Source organism: Bos indicus, chromosome 2 (assembly GCF_029378745.1).
Source record: "Bos indicus isolate NIAB-ARS_2022 breed Sahiwal x Tharparkar chromosome 2, NIAB-ARS_B.indTharparkar_mat_pri_1.0, whole genome shotgun sequence".
Classification (NCBI taxonomy): Eukaryota; Metazoa; Chordata; class Mammalia; order Artiodactyla; family Bovidae; genus Bos; species Bos indicus.
The window spans coordinates 15,018,629-15,037,846 of record NC_091761.1 but is presented as its reverse complement, the minus strand read 5'-3'; the positions used below and the strand labels follow the sequence as shown (position 1 = coordinate 15,037,846).

Here is a 19,218-nt window from a genome sequence, read left to right as displayed (position 1 = left end):
TTAGCCTTAAAATTATCTTCTGGTTAAATGATATTTTTACTTACAAAAACATCTGAAATAATAGTCTATTTCTTCCTTTCATTTTGCAGATGAAATGTGACTATGTGTGTGTGTGTGTGCTAAATTGCTTCAGTCGTGTCTGACTCTATTCGACCTTACAAGCTGCAGCCCACCAGGTTCCTTTGTCATGGGATTCTCCAGGCAAGGATACTGGAGTGGGTTGCCATGGCCTCCTCCAGGGGATCTTTCCAACCCAGGGATCGAACACATGTCTCCTGAAATGGCAGGCAGATTCTTTACTACGGAACCACCTGGGAAGCCCCATTTAGAAAGAGTAGAAGGAATCAAAACATGTATTTATACAGGATATTATGGGCTCTGGAAGCAGAAAGAGCCATATTCAAATCACTCCAAATAAACAACAACATGGGCTGCCAGGAAGCTGCAGTGTCACAAGAAAGCTACTAGCCTCTTCTTTCAGCATCATTCCTTTGACAATCTGACTGACACCTCTCTTATATAGGAAATTTGGAGTTTTCATTGCTTACAACTCTTTGAACACACAGTTCTCACTGCTGGGATCCCTGTACACCTCAACCTTCAATTTAAATATTACTTCTTCAGAAAGACAGTATTGGAGAAAAGTAATGTCCTGAGGTTGATATTGATTGGTGGTAAGGAAACAGGCTAAAGTTAAATCAGATGAGTTTTGATTCTAACATAAAAGAAACCTTTCTTGGTTTGGTGAGAAAAGTCTGTAACGGGGTAAGATACTAAATGTCATTTTCTTTTCTGTTTCGTAGGTACTTCAAACTTAGTAAGTTCAAGTAGCAGCCATCATTCTCACCTTCAAATACACTGCCTCTCAATTACATCATCCTTTCTAGTGTTCCATCATCCATTCCTCACTACCCAAGATAGGAAATGTCTTCTTTCTAGAGTATCCCTTTCTTTTACTCTCTGCAACCACTCTATGCCCCAAGCCAGCTGTTCCTGCCTTTTAATTATGCCACTGCATCCCAACATTCCTCAAGCTGATGCCCTAGACCCAGTCACCACAATTTTTAATATGAAAATTACATCAGCCTCTCCTCCAGTCTCCCTCTATTTACCCACTCTAGCCAGAATGATCTTTCTTAAGCATATGTTTGATCACACCTCTTCCCTACATAAACTCCACTGATGACTATTCATTGTCTGCAGGGATAAATTCCAACTCCCTAACTGATATCCTAGTATTAGAAATGGATTGGTCATGTATATCCATAATTATTCAAGGGATAATAAAAAGAACTTTTCGCCCATAATTCTCTCTCTCTAGCTGGATTTGATTTGTGAACATTTATGATCCAGATTTTTGTTAACATGTAGGTATAACTGGGAGGGAATAATGCCTCAGCCAACTAGCATCTTTTTAACAGTTTTATCAGATTACCTAGCTTTCTGCTGGGTGAAATCAGGAGCAATCGGAGGTATCTCCATGGAAGGGAAGGCTTCAAATAGAGACATACAGAGCCAAAGGGAAAGAATCAAAAGAAATTTGGTAAAAGTTTCAAAAGTTTAAACACATGATCCCAGAAGGAGGGTAAAAAGTGACAAAAAACCCTACATTCTTGACAACTCTGCCCAGGGTCAGACAGAAGGTAAAAGTATCTGGTGACACAGCACTCCCATGGGCCCTGAGCTGGCAGAGATCAAAGCTACATTCAGAGAAGTGTCTTTGACCACGATACTGATGATGAACATAACAAGGTCTAGGAGCTGTGTGACTATAAAGATTGACTGAAGAAAATGGAATTGCCTGTCTTGAACAAGTGAGATCAAGGGACTACATGATATCTGTTTGCAAATACCTCCAAGACTGTACACACAAGATGGGACACACTTATTCCATTTACTTTTTATGGTGGCGCTAGTGGTAAAGAACCCGCCTGCCAATACAGGAGACCTGAGAGACACGGGTTTGATCCTTGATCGGGAAGATTCCTCTGAAGGAGAGCATGGCAACCCACTGCAGTATTCTTGCCTAGAGAATCCCCATGGACAGAGGAGCCTGGCAGGCTACATCCAGGGTCACAAAGAGTTGGACAGCACTGAAGCAAGTTAGCAGGCACAAAAGATAAACGTCAGCGCGGAAAGTCACAAGGAGGCAAACATCAGCTCACAAGTTCTTCTTGCAGTGTGCATTTCCCACAGACATTTGGCAAAGGGTCAAGTAGGTCTGCAATCCAGCTAATACTCTTATTCAACATGCTAGGTGACTTTGGACTACATCAGCCCAGAAGAGCGAGCACCTGTTAGTAAGTGAGGACAGAGGAGGCGCCTTTTTCTAATATGTACAGGGGCACAGTGACTCTGAACTGCAGTTGAGAACGCCCATCAGTATTGTCCAGTAACAGCACGCACTGACTCCACCACACGATGCCCAGGCCCAGGCTGTGGAGCACCCCAGGAGCGGCACTTCTTCCACTAGGAATGCCACACTCCTGCACTCCACCACAGGAGAGAAATTGAACTAGATGGCCTCCACAGTTCTTTCCAGTTTAATTTCTCTGCTGCCTTGACTTTTTTAATCTCATTGTTCTCTGAGTTATCCTATGATGTCCAGAATTCCCCTCGTAATTCTTAAAGTCTGCTCTGCTTTGAGAGGAAGAGAAAGAAATGGTATCATATGCCAGAATGGGCTTTCCACTCTTGCTCTTTGATTCATGTATCAAGTTGTTAGGAATAAATAACTCTTTTTTAAGGTTCTTCAGGTCTTCTGATATGATTATTAGATAAGATACTGCATTGAAAGTAGCAGCAGAGGGGAGATACTCCTTTAGCTCAACTATTTCAAAAGATGCCGATCTATATTTAGAAGGAGTTAGACTTTCAGCACTAACCAAAATGAAATTAATATACTATTATTAATGTGGTGAGAATCTTTTTTTTAAACTGGAAGTCTGTACCTTTTGACACCCTTCAACCCTTTTACCCCCCACCACCAAACCTCTGGAAACCTGTTCTCTGTATCTACATGTTTTGATTTGTTTGTTTGGGGGAATTTTTAAAAATATTCCACATATAAGTGGGATCATATGGCTTTCGTCTTTCTCTGACTTATTTCACTTACCACGGTATCCTTAGGGTCCTTTTATATTTCCCCAAATGGCAAGATTTCCTTCTTTTCTATGGCTGAAAAGTATTCTGTGGTATGGCATGTACATGTGTATGTGTGTGTATACACACACACACACACATACATATACACACATTTTCTGTATCCATTCATCAATTAATGAACACTTAGGCTGATTACATGTCTTGGCTATTATAATGAAAATAAAATGTAATGAAAAATAAAAACAAATATAAACAAATGGGAACCTAATTAAACCTAAAAGCTTTTTCACAGCAAAGAGAACTATAAACAAGATGAAAAGACAACCATCAGAATGGGACAAAATGTTTGCAAATGAAGCAACTGACAAGGGATTAATTTCCAAAATATACAAACAGCTCATGCGGTTTAATACCAAAAAACAAAGAACTTGGTCAAAAAATCAGCAAAAGACCTAAACAGACATTTCTCCAAGAAGACATACAGATGGCCAACAGGCACATGAACAGATATTCAGCATCACTAATTAGAGAAAGTGAAAGTGAAGTCGCTCAGTCGTGTCCGACTCTTTGCGACCCCATGGACTGTAGCCCACCAGGCTCCTCCGTCCATGCACATCAAAACTATAGTGAGGTGTCACCTCACACTGGTCATCATAAAAATATCTACAAACAATAAATGCTGGAGAGAGTGTGGAAAAAAGGGAACCCTTGCACATTGTTGGTAACAAGTAAATTGATACAGCCATTATGGAGAACAGTACAGAGGTTCCTTAGGAAACTAACAATAAAACTACCATATGACCCAGCAATCCCACTCCTGGGCTTAGACCCAGAGAAAACCATAATTCCAAAAGATACATGTGCCCCAGGGGTCAGCGCAGCACTATTTACAATAGCCAGAACATGGAAGTGACCTAAATGTCCATCAACAGAGGAATGGATAAAGATGTTGTACATATATACAATGGAACATTATTTATCCATAAAAAAGAACAAAATTGTGCCATTTGAAGAGATGTGGATGGACCTAGAGACTATCATACAGAGTGAAGAAAGTCAGAAAGAGAAGAATAAATATCGTATGTTAATGCATATATGTGGGATCTACAAAAGTGGTACAGATGAACCTTCTTGTAAAAAAACAAATAGACACATAATATCGAGAACAAATGTATGGACACCAAGGGGGAACGGGGAGTGGGATAAACTGGGAGACTGACCTATATACACTTCTATGTATAAAAAGTGTTCTTGCCTGGAGAATCCCAGGGACGGGGGAGCCTGGTGGGCTGCCGTCTATGGGGTCGCACAGAGTCGAACACGACTAAAACGACTTAGCAGCAGCAGCAGCATGTATAAAACCAACACTAATGAGAACCTACTGTAGAGCACAGGGAACTCGATTCAGTGCTCTGTGGTGACCTAAACGAGAAGAAAATCCATAAACGAGGGGTTATATGTACCCATATAGCTGATTCACCTTGCTGTACAGCAGAAGCTAACACAACATTGTAAAGCAACTATACTCCAATAAAATTTTTTTTAAAGAAATAATTGTGTAATGCATATGGGAGTACATATATCTTTTGAGTTGGTGTTTTTGTTTCCTTTGGCTAAATACCCAGAAGTGTGGAATTGCTGGAGCATATGGTCTGTGTGTGTGTGTTCAGTTGTGTCTGACTCTTTGTGACGCTATGGACTGTAGCCCACCAGGCTCCTCTGTCCATGGAATTTTTCAGGCAAGAATACTGGAGCTGGTTGTCATTTCCTACTCCAGGGGATCTTCCCAATCCAGGGATTGAACCTACATCTTCTGCATTGGCAGGTGGATTCTTTACCACTGAGCCACCAGGGAAGCCCTTATGATGAATACATCTTGTTACAAGTTTTACATCATGCCTCATTATACAGCACTCTCTTAATGAATTAATCATCATATAGAATGTATTACATAATTCATAGTCCATTTGGAGTCAGTGGTGCACAGAACATATATTAAAACAATGGTCACACTGGACATGCAGAAAATTTGTACTCTTTCTGTTTTACTCTTTCATAAAAGATACTTTTTAAAAGTATGAGTTGAATCTTAGTAATACATAATTTATGAAACTAAAATATGCCACATTATGACCATGTTTCTATTGCACTTTACAATATACAAGGTAGTTTTAAATATACAACCTTATTCAAACTACAAAATTATACAGTGAGATAGGCAGGATAAAATTTTTCAGATAGCCACATGTTTATTGTTATTTCACATAAAATAGGAAACATTTTAAAAATATAAATGTTAAGCCAATATACATACCTAAATGGTTTCATAAGCAAAAGATGTAATTTTATAATTTTGCTTGCAGCAGGAGTGTTAGGCAGCTAATAATTAGCCATTCTGCACAAATATATAAATAAATTCTAAATTTGCATTTATGTAATATTCTAATTTTATGTTAAACTAAATACAATATTTGTAACATTTAAATTGTAGGGGAAAAAGCTTCTAGACATAATATTTTTCTCTCCAAAACAATTACTAAAAAGGAAAGCACATTCCTATCATTTCTTCTACCTTAGTTCAAGCCTCATAGACTGGTTTTCTTTCCTCCAATGTCTCCCTCATGTTTTATGCTCTTTATCCTGATGACGTAATCATCTTTGCTAAACTAAATTACAACACCGTGATAAAAAATGTAAAGCCCCTCGGGATCAATGCACAAACAGTAAACTCCCAATTGTAGCATGAAGATTTATCCTTAATCTGGACTCAGACTTCCTCTTGTGCGCCTTGTTGGGAGCCTTCCCAACTTCAGTTCAGGTGTCCTCAGCCTCTAGGAAAAGGGGTCCCACTGCATCTCCTAGGAAGGGTCTTGCTGCCTAAGAAAGCGCTCCAGGTGCAGCAGACGTAATACATTAGGACAGTCAAATTAATAAGAAAAAATTTTAATCCTCATTCAGGATTAAAACATGTTGAATCTCTCACATATGCACACCTCTTCCCATCCCACTAGATTTGAATGAAGAAGAACCAAATTAATTGGCAACCATTTTACAGTGATGGAAAGGACCATATTTAAGATGAAGCCAAGGTTAATGAAAGAAATACCAAAATACTAAGGGCACAGTGCACACAGGCATACCCATCCATCAAGTCATGAGATGTCGGTTTTAAACCTTATTTACATTGTGAGACCCATCTCCCTTGGTTGCAGCTGAGCAAAGCCAGGTCACTCTGGGCACCTTCCTTGGGAACTTATAACTAGGAGATTCCAAGTGCATTCTGGCCTTGTATCCTGAGTAGGCTTATGCAACACTCTTCATCAATTAAAATTCACTACACATGTATATTATCTGTTAAGTGTAAATAGAAGCTACCTAGAAGTAAAACCAGCAAAACTGAGGGTGTGATTCACAACAGCATCAACCCTCCTCACCTCATCCCCTTGGGAAAAATAAGAGTCTCTAAGAAATCAAAGCAGGTCCCTGGTGGTCTAGTGTCTAGGATTCAGTGCTTTCACTCCTGCGGCTGGGGTTCAATTCCCTGTTAGGGAAATCACTGGGCTTCCCTCATAGCTCATAGTTGGTAAAGAATCTGCCTGCAATGCAGGAGACCCAGGTTAGATTCCTGGGTTGGGAAGATCCTCTGGAGAAGGAAATGGCAACCCACTCCAGTATTCTCGCCTGGAGAATCCCATGGATGAGGAGCCTAGCAGGCTACAGTCCATGGAATCACAAGAGTTGGACACAATTTAGTGACTAAACCACCACCGCCAAGCAATCAAAGAAATTTGGTCACCAAATTTTAACAGCTGAAAGAATTTTACTCTTTTTTCTATGAACTTCAGCATTACCAAATTTCTGTTTTCCTGCGCACAAACCTAAGCACCTCTCTTGTTTTAGACAATGATTTTAAGCTGCTGGCTTCTCCAAATTCATCTAATTCAGCAGTTAAGTGCTGAGTTTTGACCCAACCAGCAGGGGTCAGAGTCAGAACAAAAACCACTTAATGAAGGATTTCATGGAAGACATCTAACATTTAAGTGAGCACAAATCAATCACTGCTGAACTGCAGAGATAATGTGCAAACAGCCAGCATCTCAATGAAGATACTGATACATGTGCAGCCCCCTTAAATATGATATCTAATAAATTTTAAAGTCTGAAAAAGGTCTAAAGAGATAATAGTGATACTCCAATAAAAAATAATACCATTGAAACAAAATAATTGAATTATAATCCTGTAGCTGGTTGCAGTAAGTTATCAAAGCACATAAACAAGCTTTAGATATTACAAGTAGTTTCCTAAATTTGACTCAAGAACAAACTCAAGGTTATCTTGCTTCCTCAAGTATGATTTTTTTTAAAAGGCGAAATTATGTTCTGAAAATACTTACTTGTTACGTCAGTCTTTATTCCTGCAATCTTCAACAGTGGTTCAACCTTTTCATAATAGACCTGAGTAGCTTCTTTTTTGTGGCTTTGGGGGTTAAGGAGTATTTTTAATGACTTTGGTCTGTTTGAAAAACCTAAGAGGAAAATATGAATACAGAAATTATAAACTTTCTGTCAGCACTTTTTTCTTTCCCTTTAAACCACACACTAAAGCCAGGTAAAATGTTATACATGTATTTAATTAGTATTTGCTATTTTTATTTGACAGCATTATTAATAACAGCATTATTTTCAAACATTTCACATTCCCTAGCAATGAAATAGGAATCTCTCTCTTAAAGTTAAGTCCTGAGTTATAACAAAGCATTTTCAACCTGTGAAGGAAGGTGTGAATGAAAACAACTTTGTGAATATTAGATGATTTTTATGTATATTTACCAAATCACCAATAATAGTGAATATATCCAATGTTTCTTAAGCACCTGTTTCTGGGCGGGGGTGCAGAGAAAGCAATAGACTGTAACAAATAGGAAAGTCCATTTCCTCTCCTTGGATAAATATGCTCATTATTGGAATTGGGTATTCCGTTGACCCCAGGGCTACCCAGGGCTGACCTGCTGGTGAGCTCAGGGTGGAGGATTCGGGGCTAGGTCAGGGCCAGCTCTAGAGCAATGCACGCTGGGAGCTAAAAAGAGGGCTTAGGTCAGAGTTCAAACCTGAAAGGGGGCCAGAGAGAAAGAACTCTTCCCTGGGGAACCGGAAAAGCAACGTCTCTCAGCGGGATCGGGGGATATGGTGCTGCCTCACAGTTGGAGCTGAGATTTGATACTACAATTTTCTGGGCTTGCAAGATGCTTATCACTTAGAGCCCAGTTGGAGCAGGTGCAAAGCAAATTTTCTGTTGTTAGGAAGGGGCAGGAGGGGACAGAGGAGCCAGAGGAAAGCTGACGACTATTTCTTTCGTGGTAAGCTGCTCTCACTGGGCTATGCTTCAAGGTTAGAAGAGCAGTTACTAGCATCCATTTTTAATGAAACTGTTACAAAAGCCAAAAGAAAAATGCCCATTACGCTCATGTCAGTTTTTGTGCCTCCAGCAGAGACAATATTTTCTTACCATAATTGATATAATAAAAAATGTTCAATGAATCATATTGTTTGAATTCAGGGAGAGTCTTGGCTGAGGTCTGGACAGGACGATGCTGAACTCCTTGTTCTTCTGTAATTGGCTCTGGGCTCCTTTTTTGGTGAGAGGTCTCTGCCAATCTGCTAACTATCCAGTCTTGAAACCTCAAAGCCACGCTCAACTCCTTTTTTCCCCCTTTCCATCAATTCCTGCATTCAAATGAGTGCCCAGATTTGTGTGGTGGTAACTGTTTGCTTCCATGCCTCTGCCCTTCCTGGCCATCTCTCTCTGGCTACTCACAGGTGTCTTGTAGCATACCCCTTCCACTGCATCCTCAGATCTTCTAGTTCCCAGCAGCCCTGCACTGGTTCAAAGCTCCAGGGCCTATCTCTGCCTGAGGAGAAAGCCTGAACCCCTGAAAATAACACCCAGAACCTTCCCCCAACCAACTCCAACCTATCCTCTCTCCTTCCTTTCACACAGATTCAAGAAATACTTATTGAGCATTTGTACTGAGTACTGGGAAAAGGAGAGGTGATTCATATGTGGCTCATGCTTCAAAGGGGGAAGATGTATCCACAAACAGAAACAGTACAAGACAGAACAGATCTGTTAAGACAGAGGCACAAAGTGCCCTGGGAGTGCAGAGAGGAGGGTCTTATTAGGGATCTGTAAAAGGGCTTCCAGAGAAGGTAGCATCTGAGTAAGGCTCCGGGCTCATGCTGCTGTTTTCTACCACTTGCAATTCCCTCCTGCTTCACACCTCATCCTCTCCCTTCCCCCAAACAGCAAAAGCAGGGCCAGGAAGAAAATACCAAGGCATGAGACCTGCACAGAAAATGCTAGAAGCAAACTAAGCACAGAGGGTTTTCTGTTTCAGTCCAGCTTCCCCTTCATGATCTCGACCCACTGTATCACTTGCAGAACACCAGGTCTGTCCAGTCTTCCTCCATTCAGGCTCCCTTTCCACTCTGCCAATCCTGTGAGAAGGCAGCCACTTTTTCATAGCTCACTTCAAATACCACTTCTTCACTGAAGCCTCTCCTGATCACCAACAGATTCACCTCTCAGGCTTCTTACTCCTAGGTTATCTATCTTCTGTCCATCTGTTATCTATTTTTTATATCATTTGTACAAAAATCTCTGATAAAAGACTCAGTGTCTCAGGATTCCCACTGGCCAAACCTGGGGCAACATAAAATGGAACAAAGACAGTAACATACCATACATACTACGGGGCACAATTTACAATAGCTAGAACATGGAAGCAACCTAGATGTCCATCGACAGATGAATGGATAAAGAAGCTGTAGTACATATACACAATAGAATATTACTCAGTCATAAAAAGGAACACATTTGAGTCAGTTCTAATGAGGTGGATGAACCTAGAGCCTATTATACAGAGTGAGGTTAGTCAGAAAGAGAAAGATTGTATACTAACATATATATACAGAATCTAGAAAAATGGTACCAAATAATTTATTTGCAGGGCAGCAATGGAGAAACAGACATAAGAGAACAGAGGACACGAGGAGAGGATGAGATGTATGGAGAGAGAAACATGGAAACTCATATTACCATAGGTAAAATAGCCAACAGGAATTGGCTGTATCTCTCAGGAAACTCAAACAGCGGCTTTGTATTAACCAAGAGAGGTGGAGTGGGGAGGGAGACAGGAAGGAGGTTCAAGTGGGAGAGGATAAATGTATACCTATAGCTGATTCATGTTGAGGTTTGACAGAAAACAACAAAATTCTTAAAAGCAATTATCCTTCAATTAAAAAAAAAAAAAAAAATTTTAAAAATTCCAGGAACTATGTTTCTTTAAAAACAACAACACTAAATGCACACACAAAGAAAGAAGGAAAAACTGTCTTACAGAAGAAAAACAATAAATATAGAAAAATTAGAGAGTTAGAAAACCAATATTTTTGACCATTATAATGATGATGGATCTAAGCAAGAATCAGCAATGGATGCTAAAACCATCAGTGATGACAGTCAGTTGGGGATTAATATATTTACTTATTCTTAAACTTTGTCCCTCCCTATTCTTCTATTTACAGAATATAAAAAGGATATTTACAGTAGGGAAAACTGGCAGACACCTCCTCAGTCAAGCAATCAAAGTTAACCACACTCTGAGTGATACAGACAGACACACGTGCCTCATGTATGCCACGCACAGCACTCAGACACACAACTTCTGTGGGACTCCTGCCCCGAGTGCATAATGTGGACCTGATATGATGAAACACTCCAACCCAAGTAGAAGGGTGTTCTCAAAACACCTGCCTTAGACTTCTCAACGCTGTCAAGACTATGAAAGACAAAAGCTGAGAAGTGTTCCAGATTCAAGGAGACTGAAGAGACAACAACAAAATGAGGTATGTGATTCCGGATCAGGCCAAAACAAAACAAAACTGCCATGGACAGTATCAGTGTCCTTTAATGAGGCAAGGCTAAGCAGGTTAATCTAAGGCTCACTTTTACTAAAACATGAGAAGGACTAGAAACTTGTTCTCAACTCCAGACAGTCCAGACTAAGATCTAGTTAAATTTTCCCTTACCTGGTATTTTTGTTAGAATACTCTCATTTCTCCAGCAGTAACAGACCCAGTAAGAAAGCTGTCTAATCACAAGATGGGAATCCCCAAATGCTGTCATAAAAACCAACTTTTATTCCCCCCTCTTCCTATATCATGACTGTGAAGGAATAAACATTCACAGAAATGAAAAACAGTCATTTCGGCTTGTGAGGATAAGCACATTCTAGCTGAAGGCTTTAAGTGTAAATATATAAAAGTACATGCTCTACAGCCCATCCAATCTTTGTGACACAAACCTAAGGCAGGAAAGGGGCTAATATTTTTTAAAAGACTTTCTAAAAGTATTTAAGCAAAATAAGTTTATTTTAAGCCTCAGTTAATAATAGCAATGAAAACTAAATTAATCAGAAATGTCCTTAGACATTCTGGTCAATCAGTCAGTTAGTTCAGTCAGTCAGTCGCTCAGTCGTGTCCGACTCTTTGCGACCCCATGAATTGCAGCACACCAGGCCTCTCTGTCCATCACCAACTCCCAGAGTTCACTCAAACTCACGTCCATTGAGTCGGTGATGCCATCCAGCCATCTCATCCTCGGTCGTCCCCTTCTCCTCCTGCCCCCAATCCCTCCCAGCATCAGAGTCTTTTCCAATGAGTCAACTCTTCGCATGAGGTGGCCAAAGCATTGGAGTTTCAGCTTTAGCATCATTCCTTCCAAAGAACACCCAGGACCCATCTCCTTTAGAATGGACTGGTTGGATCTCCTTGCAGTCCAAAGGACTCTCAAGAGTCTTCTCCAATACCACAGTTCAAAAGCATCAATTCTTTGGCACTCAGCTTTCTTCACAGTCCAACTCTCACATCCATACATGACTACTGGAAAAAACATAGCCTTGACTAGATGGACCTTTGTTGGCAAAGTAATATCTCTGCTTTTGAATATGCTATCTAGGTTGATCATAACTTTTCTTCCAAGGAGTAAGCGTCTTTTAATTTCATGGCTGCAATCACCATCTGAAGTGATTTTGGAGCCCCCAAAAATAAAGTCTGACACTGTTTCCACTGTTTCCCCATCTATTTCCCATGAAGTGATGGGACCAGATACCATGATCTTTGTTTTCTGAATGTTGAGCTTGAAGGTGTTTTTAAATACATGTCAACAAAGCCAATTTTTATTTTTTAAACAGGAGCATGTATTCGTTTTCTCATTTCTCATTTTCTTTTAGATGAACTTAACATGACTATGAAGCTAAAGTCTAAGTATACATGAATTAGGTAGCAAGTTGATATCAAAATTTAGAAATCAGAATGGAGATTTCTACCCAATAAAGTAGGACTTTTTAATGTCCTTAAGAGATCTAACTGAAAAGGTCCCAACCGTCTCTCCATCCACGCTCCCTCCTCAAGCCTCCTCCTATTCCATTCATTCTCTTGAATTCCTATGTGCCTTCTGCCACAGTGCCCTTGCATCTGCTCTCCCCATGAGCTGCCCACCTGCACCATCTGCCACTGTAGCCACTTTGCCAGTAAACCTCCTATTCTTTTGTTTTGATCTTGCCTCAGTTATCGCTTTCTGGGGAAACCAGGAAAGCCTATCATGACCTCCTTGGCTTTGTGACTTCAGCTAGGTCATTCCCCGCTTATCATTTATTCTCACAAATCCATGTACTTCCCAATCTTGATTGCTATACACCATTGTAACTTTACATCTATTAGTTAATCTTCCATATTAGACTGTAAACTCTTGGTTTTTCTCCAAGATTTTGCTCATGAAGAATCATTCCACAGAGCAAAATAAAATGGTGTCTGGAGTTGAAGAGAGTGGGGGACGGTGTCAGGCCAGCAGGTACACAGAGAGGGCCTTAGAGGGATGAAAGTCTAGCTGATGAAGGACTTCAGGCAGCAATACCATGTGTAAAAGATAAAAAGCTGTGTACAGCAGTTAAGACTGGAGAGCGGAGTGGTGTTGAGAAGAATCTTACCCCAAGCACATAGAGCTCTATGGATTTTGTCCTTCCTCCAGTCAAAGTCAAAGTCAGGGAAGAAGTAAAGTCACTACAGGTGTTCCAAGCCTCTTTCCTGCTGAATTAACCATCCAGTGTTGGAGTCTGAATCCAGGTCTAAGGCACTTGGTTACACTCTTCACCAAGTGACCTCAAAACAAATGTCTGTGTATTTGAAAACCACACACACAGTTTTCTGTACAGATTAAAATACACACACTGTACTCCGAAAATTCAAAATCTCATCAGTTAGCTCATTCCCTGATACCCAGTTCCCTTCCTGAAAGACAACTACTGGCATCATTGAGAATCTACTCTGTGCACATATGAAAATGTATGTATATGTTCAGTGACTTTTTACATAGATGGCAGCATCCCAACCTATTATTCTGTGCCTTGCTTTTCCTTTTACAATATTGTGGAGATGATTCCATATCACTACAGAGTGCCATCTTAGTTTATCTAGAGCTGTTCAATTTAATTAACTAGTTCCCTGGGGATAGGTATTCAGGTTGTTTCCAGTCTTCCTTTACTGCAAATAATGCTGCAATAAATGCCATTTTGCATCTATTTACAGAAAACTATAGATCAAACTTCTAGAAGGACAATCACTAGATCAAAGTATATGTACCCCTGAGAGTTTATACTGCCAAATTACATGCCATAGAAACCATTCAGAGTTGTGACCAAAAAAAAAGTAAATGCTAGAGTAAAAGTAATTGATCTTAAACCTTGGCTCCTCCATTTGCCAAACTGTGTGACTTTGGGTTATTGTCTAACTTCTCTGTTCTTCAGTTTCCTCCTCTGTAATGGGGGTAATAAGAGTACCATTCACAAAAGGTACATGTGACGATTAAATAAGTGAATATAAAGTACTTAGGAAAGTGCATGACACACAGTACTCAGTTTACCTTTATTTTTACTACCAATTTACACCACCAGGAACTTAGAGTGTCTGTTTTCTTACATCCTTGTAAACCTTGCATATTTTCAAAGTCTTTGATCTTTGATAATCTGAAGGATAAAAAACTGCATATCACTCTAATTTCAACTTATTATAAAGCAGGGGGGGGGGAGGTTTGAGAAACATTGAAAATGTTTAACAGCCGCTTTTATTTTTCCATGAGCTATCAGTTTATATCATCAGCCAACCTTTAAAAAGAATCTTTGTATTCTTTGTCACGTTGATTATAGTAGTGCTCCACACAGTAAGAAAAACCAACGTTTCGTTAGACGAATTACAAGTATTTTCCCCAGTGTGTCATTTAATGATTTTCATTTTATTTATGCTGTTTTCTCTGTTAAAAGTGTTCATTTTTATGTGCTTATAGTTGAATATATCACTTCTTTTATGGCTTCTGGGTTTTGTGTCATATTTTAAAACTCCCTTTGTGACAAAAAAAAAAAACAACCCTGTATTTTTCTAATAATTTGATGGTCTCAATTTCATATTTTATGAAAGCTGACCTTAACTTTTTTCCAGATTGCTATCTATCTATTCCCAACATCATCCATGACATAATCCATTTTTCTCCCACAAATTTCAAATCCCACTTTTTTATATATTAGGTTTCTGGATGTGTTTGAATCTAAGTGTCTTTTCTGAGGTCTATTGACTTATTCATGTCAGTATCATAACATTTTAAATATCATAGTTTTATAACATGACTTAATAGCTGGTACAGTTGGTCTCTCTTTACTACTTTTAAGAATTTCCATGTCTATTTTTACACATGATCTTTAAAATCAGTTTGTCTAGTATGAAAAATTCTACTGGCATTTTATTGTGATTACATTAAATATAAATTATCTTAAGGACAATAGCACTTTTATGAGATCCAGTCTTTGTTTACAGAAACAAGGTATGCTTTTCCATTTTAAGTTTTCCGTGTCCCTCAGCACCATGTTAAATGGCTGTCAGATGAATGCTGAACAAGTCTACCGCTGGTTGGTTTCACCAGAAGAATGTGACTAACAGTGCTGATGAAGAATATCCTTGCTAGTTCCAGAGCTCAATGGGACTCCTTCACATATTTCTTCATGTAGGCTTTAAAGTGAGATGTACACTCATTATCAGAGAAATGCAAATCAAAACCACAATGAGGTATTATCTCATGCCAGTCAGAAGAGCTGTCATCAAAAAGTCTACAAACAATAAATGCTGGAGAGGGTGTGGAGAAAAGGGAACCCTCTTACACTGTTGGTGGGAATGCAAACTGGTACAGTCACTATGGAGAACAGCGTGGAGATTCCTTTAAAAACTGGGACTAGAACTGCCATATGACCCAGCAATTCCACTGCTGGGCATACACACCAAGGAAACTAGAATTGAAAGAGACACATGTATACCAAAGTTCATTGCAGCAACTGTTTATAATAGCCAGGATATGGAAGCAACCTAGATGTCCATCAGCAGACGAATGGATAAGAAAGCTGTGGTACATATACACAATGGAATATTACTCAGCCATTAAAAAGAATATATTTGAATCAGTTCTAATGAGGTGGCTGAAACTGGAGCCTATTATACAGAGTGAAGTAACTCAGAAAGACAAATGCTATATATTAACGCATATACATAGAATTTGGAAAGATGGTAACTGATCCTACATGCAGGGCAGCAAAGGAGACACAGATGTAAAGAACAGACTTTTGGACTCTGTGGGAGAAGCCGAGGGTGGGATGATTTGAGTGAATAGCATTGAAACCTATACATTACCATATGTAAAATAGATAACCAGCGTGAGTTTGATGTATGATGCAAGGCACCCAAAGCCAGCGTTCTGTGATAACCTGGAGGGATAAGATGGGGAGGGAGATAGGATAGGGCTCAGGATGGATGGGACACATGTATAGCTATAACTGATTCACGCTGATGCATGGCAAAAATCATCAAAATATTGTAAAGTAATTATCCTTCAATTAAAATAAATTAATTTAAAATAAAATGAGATGTATATGGCTCAGATGGTAAAGAATCCACCTGTAATGAAGGAGACCTGGGCTCAATCCCTGGATGGGGAGGATCCCTGAGAGGAGGACATGGCAAACCACTCCAATGTTCTTACCTAGAGAATGCCAGGGACAGAGGAGTCTGGCGGGCTACAGTCCATGGGGGTCACAAAGAGTCAGACACGACTGAGCAACTAAGCACACATATTTATCACACTCATAACATAGCCATCTCTCCTTATTTTATTAAGGGTTGCTTGACACTCGTAAGTAAAAGCAATCTATATTTTTCCTGTTTTGGACTTCATTGTCAGATGTTGGTATTAATTCCATGCAAGCTCTATAAATAAAATCTGGGAGTTTTCATTCTTTTCCTGTGCTCCAGAATAGTTTAAATAATATTGAAGTTTCTTGTTCCTTAAAGGTATGGTGCATATTCATCTGAAAATGTCAGAGTTGGTGGGGTTTTTTTGTTTTTTGTTTTTTTAGAAGTAACAAAAAAATTTCTACTTCTTTGGTTGTAATTCATCTGTTTACATTTTCTATGCCTCCTGGAGTCAGTTTGGCCATTTTTATTTTCCTGGACTATATATTTATTCACTTCATCCTGGTCCTAAGTGGCAGTCAAGGTTGCCTGCCAGTTTCCAGATGTGCTCCTCCTACTGAGTAGCATAAACAACACTATCTCCCCTGATTGGAACTGATCACCTTTGCCAGCAAAGCAACTGCATTATTATTATTTTTTCATTTGCTGGTTCAGTCATATGGTTCAATAATGTGACCAGGTAGTTTCAATGTCCAGTTCTATTGAACCATTATCATTTTCCCATATGGAAGTATTCTTCTAAACTAAAAACTCTAAATCAGCAGAGTTCAAAGTCATAGAGACCGGAAGCAAAAAATACTATCAGTGGGAAACAAGGTGAAGAAGAGAGATGGCACTTACCTTTGCTCACACACTGGTCCACAGACCTAGGTATTCTGTTTATGGAACTAAAAACTGCTTTACTATTGTAAGATTTAGTCTCCCAAGTGGAAGACAATATAATAAAATAGGAAATGTGGTAAGACTAGTGACTCCCATACTGTTCAGCCAATTGACTTACTTTTCTTGATACGAATGAGTCCCGTGATCAAAAGCAGTATTGTATAAGGTGTAAATTCATTGAATAAGGTATTTAGGAGAGTCATCAATGGTAGTCCTGGCAGAAGCATGGTGGACAATAAATCCAAATCCATATCAAATGTAAGCACTGGTAGCAATGAGGCCAAGACACTGACCTTTCACAAAAGAGAGGATTCAATGTATCAGTCTCCCATCAAGTGGTTGACTGGTTGCTCTGGAATGCCCAGGGCTCAAGGCTGATCTGTCTACAAGTAGAGTACTCAACAAAATGGTGATAATCCACTCAGCCTTAGTGAATATATGTGCTTATTGCTAAATCCCTGTATTTTTCCCCTTCCTGCCTTAAGGCCACTTTGTTTCTATGTTCATTGTGCAGACCTAGATGTGCTCTGAAAAGATGCTGACAAACATCTACAGAATGGAGCATCTTGCCTATCTGGTTATTTCCTCTTCTAGAATAAATTTTCCTTGGTAAAGTATTTATATAAAACATAAATCGCGTATCTGTTCTTATTCTGTGAAAGTCATTCATATACTTTTGCTTTATACATCTGTCACCAACCTTGCAAATTTTAACTTCCAACTATTTGGCCAAGCTCTTAACCACTGATCATGCACTGAGACATGTTAATCTCTCTGGCCATCACTCCATAACAACTTATATCAACCCAAGTTCTGACCAGCAGAAGGATCTCCCTTCCCTACTGTCTTTTAAGAACACTTTCAGGTGGGGTTGTAACACTTCAGGAGGTCACTTCTATCATACCATGCAGAGCTGTCTCTGAACTGTCTCTGAACATTTATTTCCCTTAGTCAACTGGTCAGAGCAAACATCTCACGAGACCAAATATGTGGGGTGGGGGAGGAATGAGGAAAGCAAAGCAGCAACAGCTGTAGGCCACCAGCATAGTCGATGCACCAGAACCTTCTCCTCTAGCCTTTTAATAACATTATCTGTACAAAACAGCTTTCTATTTAAAATAGTTAGAGTATTTTTGTTTTGAATCAACTGAACTTTGATCAATACAAACGTTTACTAGACATCTCATGTTTAATGCTTTCAAAACTAAAATTCTGCTTTTTCCCATCAAACCTGGTCTTTCCACCCACCATCTTTCCCTTCTCACTAAATGACAACTTCATCCTTCCATTTGCTCCAGTCAGAAACTTCACTTTACTTTGAACAACTACTTAAGGATTTATCCCGTCTTTCTAATAAGCACTACGTGCTGTGCTGTGTTGTGCTTAGTCGCTCAGTTGTGTCCGACTCTGTGCGACCCCATGAACTGTGGCCCGCCAGGCTCCTCTGTCCATGGAGATTCTCCAGGAAAGAATCCTGGACTGGGTTGCCATGTCCTCCTCCAGTGGATTTTCCCAACCCAGGTCTCCTGCATTACAGGCAGATTCTTTACCATCTGAGCTACCAGGGAAGCCCAAGAATACTGGAGTGGGTAGCCTATCCCTTCTCCAGGAGAACTTCCCAATCCAGGAATCGAACTGGGGTCTCCTGCATTGCAGGCAGTTTATTCACCAGTTGAGCTACCCAGGAAGCCCAATACGCACTATTCTTCCCATTAACCAAACAGTACCAGCTGGGAGAAGCAACATCATTTTTAAAAAAGAATAGCATTCATTTAGGAAGAATGACTGAATTAGAAAATCTCTATGATCTACTCCTAGTTAAATAATCAGTTCAGGCAAGGATAATCAACACATGTTAAAATCATTAGATGAAACATTTACTGAAGACTAGACATTCCCTTGGTCCCTGAGTATCACTCAACAAATTATCCACGAGTTTCAAATAGAGACATTACAACAGAGGGATCAAGCTTTCATCTCCTTGATTCAGGGATCAATCTTAGCCTTGGGAAGTCACCTTGGCCTCATTAATATGTACAGACATTATGTACCACCCGAGATGATAAAATATGAAGTACACATTTCATTTATGAAGTATTCTTGCCC

General features: G+C 39.6%; 1 protein-coding gene across 3 annotated transcripts in view; it reads right to left on the bottom strand.

The window, feature by feature from the left end:
* CERKL (CERK like autophagy regulator) overlaps positions 1-19,218 on the bottom strand; it is a 140,822-nt gene that overhangs the window by 28,349 nt on the left and 93,255 nt on the right. For all 3 annotated transcript variants that reach the window (XR_011570633.1, XM_070802754.1, XM_070802748.1), the window contains exon 3: positions 7,500-7,631. Coding sequence is in view for 2 of the 3 variants with exons in the window: in XM_070802754.1 (XP_070658855.1) it covers positions 7,500-7,631 (132 nt within the window). In the remaining variant the exon portion in view is untranslated. The remainder of the gene's footprint in view (positions 1-7,499; positions 7,632-19,218) is intronic.